Below are 10,633 nucleotides of genomic sequence, written 5' to 3'. Positions count from 1 at the left end.
GTGTCTCTTTGTCTGGTCACATCTGTGTCAGCCAAACTTCCTCTCGGCCGTTGATCTGGGATCTTCCTCGGGATTGGGTGTGATAACACCCAAGGGGTATTATCTGGTGCTCCTCTGAGCCATCATACCTCTGTGATCCTCTGTCCCTGACCATCAGGTCTGCTGACCGGTGGCATTTTCTGATGAGATGCTTGCTATCATGTTTTGATATGTTGTTTTGCATGCCTTCCACGTGTCTCTTTCTGTACACGTGGTGGATGAGAGCTTAGTACGGCAAAGAAAAATACACCTCTCAATACCAGCAAAACTGCACATCAAGTGTTTATTAGAGATCATGAAAGAAGAGAAAAATCGGTAAATGTTCTTATTGTTTTCTTTACGTATTTTAGTGTTGGTATGATCATATAAGTGACTAGCTTGACATATAGGCTGTATATATATATATATATAGTTAAAATGATTATTAAATTCCATCATTTTCGTTTGGTGGTACACCATTAGTTGATTCATAAGTTTTGCCTTTGGTGTCTACTGTTTTATGTTCATTTGTGTTACATTTTATTTAACTTGTTGTCACTCTTTGGATGCTAAACACCACTGATAGACTGAGTACACAGTGCATGCAACACTTCCATTGGAACTAAAAAGTAAAGAGATTTGAGAGAAGTGTAGCCCACAAAGTCTAGTTGTACACCTTAAATATATTTGGGTCCACTAGATACGGGAGTATAGATTTTCCCATATAGAAAATGCTTGAACCTTGATGGTTATATAGTGATATATTTTGATACATGAATGAATTGTATCTGAGATCATCAACTCTGTATCTATGTATTACATTTGCAATGTTGTGGAATAAATATGAATTGGGAGAGTGGGAGGAATAGCTAGTATGAATGGTAGTGGAATAATTGTAGATGGGTGAAACAATAAAGAATGCAATTTACACTAGAACCATCATTCATGGTTCTGGATACTTGAGTTCCAATGATATTTTTACTTGGAAACTTAATCTATAGGATGAAGCCTTAACATGAATCCCGAATCTGTAATTCTGACAGTGGAACATATGAACTGTTGGTGTCATAAAATGAAATCCAACCGTTAGAATTTAATGAATTCTGGATATGTTTTGCTTAGGTATATCACGAAGACTCAGTTAAAATTTCAGGATGATCGAACACGGGGAAGTGGTAGAAACCGTCGTAGTACAGAGAATCGTCTGTACAAAATTTGTACAGCCGGGGGCAGACTTCTTGAGATTAATATGAGGCTCATAGAATGCATGAATTTCTCTGATTTTGATAGGAAAGAACATTAAAATGAATTATGATCCTCTGAATTGGATTAGTCCATCTTCGGCATGTGTTGATGTTTCTTGTTTCATTTTTAGCCATCTATTTTGGATGTGTCGAGCTCGTCTCCTTATTGGTGTATTATTGATTCCATATCATTTTGGCCTATACTGTTTGTAGATTACGTTACATTTTAAGATTATATTATGTCAAAGCCTTAAAAGTTCCTTTGTTTAATGTCAGAACCTCAACTTAGTTTGCAATACTACTAGTCTGGGTTTTATGGAATAGTTACGGAAGCCTAATGTGTAGATCTTCTGGTTCAAGGCAACTCTTACTGTGATTTCTAACTTCCAATCGCTTAGCGTGTTTACAAGACTTGGTTTACATAAGCAATTTAGTATGATGTTAGTAAATCTCATCTTAACGGAGGATTGGTTTGGTGTAATTAAGTTCACTTGTTGTTAAACTAGTTTGAGATCGATTTGTAAGATGTGGGTCTTCAATAATAAGATGTGGTTATAAATGATATCGATGGCAATTATGTTGTGCTGGTATCGGAAATAGCCGGATGCATTTTTCTGAAGTTCATTAAACGATTTTATATGAATTCCAAAGCATGATTTAAGACTTGGTTCTTATAAGACTTAAATATGTGGTGTGTGGTTTTGTTTTCTTGCTGTGGACATAGCATTGTGAACTGAATACGTTGTGCAAGTGGTAGTGATTGGTGTTAGACATATACCTTAGCCTGAACTCTCATATTTTTGCCACAAAACAGCGGTGCAGATGCTGACATTTAATAGTTGCATTAGTTTTATTTCGGATGAGAAATAGGCGTCCATTTAGTTGATGCATTGCCATTATAAGGGCAAGTAATACCGTTATGCAGTCCATCATTTTATACAAGTTAGTTGACACATTTATCGCCTATCTCTTAACGTCAATTAATGTTCGCTGATGCTTGAAGCTTGTGATTTTATTTTCTGGCTTGAATGAATTATTTTAGGTTTGTACCTCGGAGATCTTATTCCCATTTATTTTTGTGTGCACTACTCGTGGTAACCTTATGTGTCAATAACACCGTGGTTGGCATAAATTCTACTTATTAAACAACAAATGAAAATGATTGGCAGGGACATGGCTATCTTTAGAGTTAGGATAGTTATTTGGAAGGAAGGACGAAAATCCCCATTTTAGTACAAAGAATTAGGCATTTGAGACTGCAGTAAGGCAGAATTTCTTATGCCTATAATCTTCCAATTTTTGTGTTTTGTTGCACTTTCATTGCTTTGTTTAAAATTCAGTGATAGAATATGACAAAGTGCGCCTTAATTACTCTTGTTGTGGCGTGGGACTTGATCTTTCATAAATAGTTCGGTGCTTTGTTATTTCTACATTATAGTACTGTTGGTGACGTGGTAAGTTGGGGACAATTGTTGCAACACGATTCATATTATCTGCTCTTAGAGATAATTGCTGCTGTTAAAGGTAGTTCATGTTATCTAAACAAAACTGACGAACTACGGTTGTGCTTGATCCCTTCGAACAACGGAGAGGGTACGTAGGCAGCCGCTATGCGGTTCAGCACAACTCCGCAAGGTTGTTCATATCGTATGAAAAGGGTTGGTTGCTGCTTTGCAGTTCATACCATCTATTTTTGAGATGATTGCAACATTGAAATTGGAAACGTTGTTCATATCGTATGAAAAGGGTTGGTTGCTGCTTTGCAGTTCATACCATCTATTTTTGAGATGATTGCAACATTGAAATTGGAAACTGACAAATCTTTATCATCGGCAACTGGCCGATAGTTGGTTGGAAACTGGCCATCCTTTAACATTGGAAACTGGCCAATCTTTATCATCGGCAATTGGCCGATGGTTGGCAACTGGCCATCCTTTAACATCGGCAACTGGCCAATCTTTATCATCGGCAACTGGCCGATAGTTGGCTGGCAACTGGCCATCCTTTGACATTCCTTTAACATTGGAAACTGGCCAATTTTTATCATCGGTAACTGGCCGATAGTGGGTTGGCAATTGGCCATCTTTTAACCTTGGCAACTGGTCATAAATTGTTAGGATCGACAACTGGCCGTATATTATTGGAGTTGGCACCTGACCCTCTTTCATCTTGGCAACTGGCCATAAAAATTGTTAGGATCGGCAACTGGCCGTATATTATTGGAGTTGGCAACTGGCCCTCTTCCATCCTGGCAACTGGCCATATAAATTGTTAGGATCGGCAACTGACCGTATATTATTGGAGTTGGCAACTGGCCATCCTCCATCTTGGCAACTGGCCATATAAATTGTTAGGATAGGCAACTGGTCGTATATTATTGGAGTTGGCAACTGGCCATACTCCATTTTGACAACTGGCCATATATTAATTGTTAGAATTGGCAACTGGCCATATAAGTGTATTATTTTTGACAAGTGGTCGCCTTATATTTTGACAACTGGTCGTCTCTCATAATTGGAGAATAAATGCTAAGTGTGTTGCTTGCTTATAATGCAGTTTTGGTAATTCGAACTCGAGTTGCCCGGAAGAAATTTGAAGGTCCGGTTACTTAAGTGGCGTATCGGATAGTCGGAATTTGCTAAGCAGGCTGAAACCCGGTTTGCTGGACCTCCAGATTCTCTGATCCGTCACAGGATGGTTCATTATCCTGCATTTCCTCTCAACCTCTTTCACATCTTTGGTATATCTGCTCTTTTCATCATATATCTCTACCTTTGCTTCCACCATGCCGGCTGTTTGGAATGGTGATCTTGCTGAGCTCACAAACCTGCTTCAAACCTCCATGAGACTAGACACCAATAGGAATCTGAACTTGCAAAACCCTGCTGCCCATCAGAATGTCCCTCACAACCTATGGAGATATTGTATTATTGGGTTTTTTTTTTCCTTACATGGTGCAAATGCTTGGCATCTTATATGTGCATTGAGAAAAATATGGAGAATTAGAGGAGGCTTGTCTGTGAGACAAGCTGGTGTTGAATACTATCTTATCCGATTTCAGATATATCATGAGTTTGTTAGAGCAGTTAGACAAGGTTCCAGAGCCATCATGAATGATATTTTTATGATGAGTGTTTGGCATGAAGATCAAGATATCAGGGAAATAATCTTAACTCATGTGGAATTGAACATCACCATCAGAGGTCTAAATTTAGAGCAGCTTCAAGACTTTGATGATATAAGAGGATTTGTATTCAATATGGGAGAAATTATAGCATTTGATCCACCAAGACTCACTGAGAATGGATCATATGCTATGACAGTTAGACTCACTATGAATGTCTTCAACACTTTGAGAGAAAACACAATTGCAGATGATGGAAGAGGAGGACTCAATACTCTCACCTTTGAGTATCATGATTTACCACACAACTTTTGTGAGTTCTGTCGCAGACTAGGCCACAAACAAGAAGATTGTGGACAATATATGCAAGCTCAAAATTTAGTACAACATGGATATCAGCTGCCTACACCTCCAGCCCTATATCCACCGTTACATCCATCAGATGCTTACATGGCAGATTTCATGGGAGATGCAGATGATGAGTTCGACTTCCTTGCTAATGATAATGACTCCAGTACCAACAACAACAATTCAACCGCCACCAACCAGATGGAGATCAACATACATGACCATGATGATGCCATCTCTTCGGTTACTTCTGAAGAATTGCTTGTGAAGATCAAAAAGCCTAATTCACCTCCATTTGTTGTAAATCCTCATCAGTGGGATGAATTTGGTTTTAATACCCCTGAACCTTTTGTGAACCCTAACCCATATGAGCTCTCATGGGACCTAAATATAATATCTCAACCAAAAGACCAAACCCTAGTCATTACCTTTACAAGCATCTAACCCGGTGCATACGCACCTGGAAAAGTCGCAATATTGTATCCTGCATATACCCAAAGAATTATTGGTTTACATAGTTTGAGGTTAGAATTATATGCGGCAACTTCAAAATAGTGTCCCACCTTTTTCTTGTGCACATCTCCCCTGAAAAAGAAACAGTTTATAAAGAAGTCATTGCTTAGGGAAACCGAAAACGTCTAATTATGGAACAAAGGTAGGGAACATTGGATTGAGAAATAGTAGTGATCGTAGTTTGCATGAAAAAGATTAGTCACGTGTAAGAAAATTGATATATGGTTTCTCTTGTTTTGCCTTCATACTTGCCTTCATAAAAAGGATTAGCACTTATAATGTGCCTGAGCCACCTCAATAATGTTATCTATACGTATTAATCTAACCTTAATTCACGGAAAATTGATAGTATAAAAATTAAACATGAACCCACTTTTGAGTTGTGGCACTCATCGGTGTTTATGTATTCCTCAACCCATGCAAATCCTTCACTACTTTTCCAGTGGCCATATTCCATATCTATATTCAACGTAAACCTAGGATGCCGTCTTTTATAAATTTACATTTCTTGCTATCTCTCTCTCTTCTTTTATTGCACGACGGTAGTTGAAAACCTCATGCCTTACTTCTATTAGCAAGTTCTCAAATCGACAAATAATTGCACCGAGGGACTAAGTAATAGATACTCGTTCGCAAGGGTTAACTATCGCCGATCTATGAATGGAGCGATCTATCAAAACCTTCTCTCGTCTTTCTTCTCTGTAATATCAACCATGTAATCTTTGCAATGTCTTTTCCAATTACCCATGAAAACAATATTGTCTTTCCCTTTCAAATTTCTAATTTTCCCAGAAAAATCACCCCATAGAGGAGAAATTTACACACAATAATCTCACCCTTAATCCCTTGTACAAAAAAAAAAATCCATTTAACAATAGATACTCATGCATACCTGACATATCTAGATCATGGAAAGGGATAACCCAATCTAATATGTTGGCCTTAATCTTTAAGAACGAAGATGGTCTAGTAGTCCCTACCTTTTGTATGTTTCCCGAACATCCTACATATGCTTCCTTTTCATTCCAAATACAAAGTACAATCCAGACAACTCACAAAATACAAAGTACAATCCACAGAATTACCTTCCAAGAGAGAAGATGATTACATGTGACTCGTAGAAGATCGTTTCAATGTCTCCTCTTTTCACCCAAGTCACACCACTACCATGCATAAAAAATTCCCAAATTTGCGTAGCTTTTGGGCAATGCAAGAAAAAATGTGGTATACAACTGCTTTCACTTACTGCACTGATCACCAGAGTCCTGCTTCTCCTATTTATATAATCTTCGGTGAGAATAAAATAAATATTTGGAATTTCTTCAATTCCTTATTAATACATACAAAATAAATGAATGGCTGAGGATCAATGGGAAACATATGATACTGGTATTTATATTTATTTTTTGGTTAATCATCAGTTGTATTCTAAGAGGGAATTTTCGGAAAACATGCATGGTTTGAACTTGAAGAGGGATACGATTTGTAGTCAGGTAAGCAATATTGTATGGTTTGGAGTCTTTCAATCAAATGTCAGTTAAAACTTACCTGAAATGAAACGCTTGCTGGCCGGTGTTTTGCTGGAGTGTTCCAAACAAATGTCGGTTGGAAATAAATAGCTGATGTTTGGTGTGACCTTATTGAATGGATGAGTTGGAGACATAGATTGTGGTGACATGAAAAGATTTGCCGCCGCGGTTTAACCACATATCATAACAATTGTTGACATGTCGAGTTTCAAGAGAGGACATCAAAGGAATATGAGAAAAAAATACAATGAAGCAACCGAGTTTGCTTTTAAAACTATTAGTTTCACGATTTTCTCTTTTGTCCACTGAAAAGAAACATAAGTCAATTGTCCCCACGTCTTAGTTTGCCGTTTGGAATGATCTCCCGATGTTAAATTCATCTCCAACCACGTGTAGATCAATGATGCCATCCACATCTGGGTCGGAGTTGGTTGACTCCGAGCAATATTCAACCGCGGACAGTAATCTACTTTTTGACATAGATATGATATTGGACGATGATGTCCATCAATTTGAACCTGACTGAAAACTTTAACTCTTCACAGTAAAACCCTGATGATATGCTTCTACTTAGTTAATAGGCTGCAACATGTAGGGACAGAATATGAGACCTGAAAATCTGTATACTATATAATAGGCTGCAACATGTAGGGACTAAATCTCTTAGAGGATCACAAAATATTCTCAGAACTTGATCTCGTTGATTTTGAGTGATGTAATGGTGAATAAATATGCCATTCATTGATATTTTATACTTACGTTTCCCAAGCGAAGAGTCGTAAACCTCTTGCAACTTGAACCAAAAGATGAAGCCAATAGCTATCTTCTCCAAAGGTTGTGTCCCTTATTAGATAGATGCTTATGCATCTCTGTGTTTATAGGCGACTTTTCACAATAATATGTTGGAAAAAATTGGGTTTCACAAGGGATGAATGAATCAGAGAAGAAAGTGTTGCACTCCAAAACTTTCAAGGCTTGTATAAATTTCTTTTAGACAAATATTTCTACCCTCCCAATAACAATTGGCGATTACAACAGGTATGCGAAATATTGCCTTCAGGATACAATGAAAGCCCTGCAACGAAAACTGAATTCAAGGTTTGTACCCCTTGATTCAATCAAGAACACACAAAGAGATTTCTGATTTTTGATGATGCTTTTTGAAACAGAGAAAACAGATTGATTTTTCTTATATGTTAAACGAAACTGGGAGAAGCTATTTATAAAGGGTTTTGCACCTGTTGGGAATAGGTTTTTATTCGCCAACAGGTTTCTATTCACGAAACGTCAGGTTCCTTCATCAACAGACATCAATGGTGTCTTTTGGATTCGAAATTTTCGAACAGGCTTTTATCGGCCAAATAAAACCGTCAGTTCAAAAAATTCTTCCGGGGGCGTTGCCCCCTTGAAACCCCCACCAGGGGCGGTCTCCCCTGGACCCCCACGACCTGACCTGTCTGGTCGACCACAGCCTGGGGGCGATGCCCCCCAGGACCCCCCTTTGGTTAGCGGCGTTGAAAATATTCCAACATTCTCCCCCTATTTTCAAAAACCATAAAACAAAGTTAAAACTTTTAAATCAGAGTGACTGCATCACCGAAGTGACTGCCTACGTACCCGAGTGGGATCAAGCCAACGTAGTTCAAGCACAATTGAGACTAAGCATCATCGTTGAAATCAACACATAAATGATAGGTATCTTTTGGATTTGAACCTTCACTTAGTGTAAGAAACTCAAAGCCTTATCGAGGTTCTATGGTGAAACCAGTCTTGAACCAAGTACCCCTTATGATAAAACCGGAGTCTCCACACATATTGATTTCATAAAATCATGTGTTCTGTAGCCAAGCACGTTAATGGCCATGTGCTTATATCCTTGTTCATGAGTCTTCTTTAGAGAACGGTCTTCTTCTCTTAGGAAACGGCCTTATTTCCATACTCATATAGGTAAGTCTCGAAGGTGTTTCTGCGATACACCTTTTACTAATCATAGACTCATTAAGGATTTACATCCATCCTATTTTCTTGCAGAAACCAGCACTAATAAGAAATGGGAAGTTTTTATATTAGTGCTCCATAATCCACATCCATAACTTGTTGGTACCACATTGAACCTTGTTTATCCTTTTCAAAACATAGGTTGGGTTTCTGCTATGGGAGATCAAACTTCCTTCACAGACCTTAGTCCCATTTCTTTCCTTTTTATTGAAACCACTGAACTTGGTAGACTTTTCGTAAATGGGTCTGCCAAATTCTCTTTGATTCAATAAAGTTAACCGTAACTACTCCCCTCTTGAGTAGTTGCCTAACCATGTAGTGTCTAAGACTTGCATGTCTAGACTTTCCATTATAAGTCTTATTAGAGACATTATAGATTGTAGCTTGATTATCACAATTAATCAAGACCGCCGGAGTTGGCTTCTTCCAAAAAGGAATTTCCATAAGTAGGTTTCTAAGCCAATCTGCCTCCTTACATGCATCAGTTAAAGCTATCAATTCTGACAACATTGTTGAATCAGAAATACAAGTCTGCTTCTTGGAACTCCAAGACACAGCAGCACCCCCTAATGTAAAAATCCATCCAGAAGTTGACTTGGAATTTGATTCTACATTGTTCCAGTTAGCATCGCTGTACCCCTCTAGTGCAGCGGGATAGCCTTGGTAATGCAAACCAAAATTTATTGTTCCTTTCAAGTAAGCCATAACTCTTGAAACTGCTTTCCAGTGTTCATATCCTGGATTACTTGAGAAACGACATAATATTCCCACGGCTTGGGCTATGTCCGGTCTTGTGCAATGCATAGCGTACATAAGACTCCCAATAACACTAGAATACTCAAGTTGAGCATGAGTACGGCCGGTGTTCTTCATTAACTTGATAGTATGGTCTAAAGGAGTAGGTGCTGGATTGTCATCAAAGTGACCATATTTCTTGAGAAATTTCTCAATATAATGAGATTGAGTTAAAACCAACTCATCTCCCTTTCTTAGGATCTTAATTCCCAAGATTACATCAGCCTCTCCTAAATCCTTCATATCAAAGTTAGAACTAAGAAACTTCTTTGTTTCTTCCACAACAGATATGTCAGACCCAAAGATTAACATATCATCAACATACAAACAGAGAATCACACAACCAGAACTATCATGCTTACTATAGATACATTTGTCCGCATCATTCACCACAAAACCATATGACAAAACTACTTTATCAAACTTCTCATGCCATTGCATAGGGGCTTGCTTCAAACCATAGAGAGATTTCACTAACTTGCAAACTTTCTTCTCTTGGCCTGGTAATATGAAACCTTCAGGTTGTTCCATATATATCTCTTCTTCTAAATCCCCATTTAGAAAAGCAGTTTTGACATCCATTTGATGCACAACCAACTTATGAATAGAAGCAAGTGCAATCAAGCAACGAATGGATGAGATGCGGGCAACAGGAGCATATGTATCAAAGTAATCAATACCATGTCTTTGTTTATAACCCTTGGCAACTAGCCTTGCCTTAAACTTATCAACTTCACCATCAGCTCTCAACTTTCTCTTGAATATCCATTTACTTCCTATTGCTTTAGCACCAGGAGGTAAATTTACTAATACCCAAGTCCCGTTAGTCAAAAGCGAATGCTTTTCATCATTGATGGCTTCTTTCCAGAAATTTGCATCTCTAGAACTCATGGCTTCAGCATAAGTTTTAGGGTCATCATCAGTATGCATAACATACTGGTTAACACTAAGAATTCTATTCTTATTTGCCTCTACAAGGTAATAAATAAAGTTTGGATCAGGCTTTTTCTCAATCCTTCCTCTCTTCACTCCTTCTAGGTTCGATATCTTCAGTAGGCACTGAA

At 38.1% G+C, this 10,633-nt stretch overlaps 1 protein-coding gene across 1 annotated transcript; it reads left to right on the top strand.

Moving 5' to 3' along the window:
- Positions 1-261: 261 nt before the first annotated feature.
- On the top strand, positions 262-5,492 carry LOC113307648. The gene is made up of 2 exons (XM_026556098.1): positions 262-354; positions 3,819-5,492. Exon 2 carries the CDS (start codon positions 4,048-4,050, stop codon positions 5,176-5,178), a length of 1,131 nt encoding a protein of 376 aa, XP_026411883.1. The 5' UTR covers positions 262-354; positions 3,819-4,047; the 3' UTR covers positions 5,179-5,492.
- Positions 5,493-10,633: the final 5,141 nt, after the last annotated feature.

Source organism: Papaver somniferum, chromosome 9 (assembly GCF_003573695.1).
Source record: "Papaver somniferum cultivar HN1 chromosome 9, ASM357369v1, whole genome shotgun sequence".
NCBI classification, from domain to species: Eukaryota; Viridiplantae; Streptophyta; class Magnoliopsida; order Ranunculales; family Papaveraceae; genus Papaver; species Papaver somniferum.
The sequence above is the reverse complement of the archived record's forward strand: the minus strand, read 5'-3'. Positions and strand labels throughout refer to the sequence as shown.

Bases quoted from the DNA above. Each gene is read 5' to 3' on its own strand.
- LOC113307648 (XM_026556098.1), top strand. From the start codon at position 4,048: ATGCCGGCTGTTTGGAATGGTGATCTTGCTGAGCTCACAAACCTGCTT.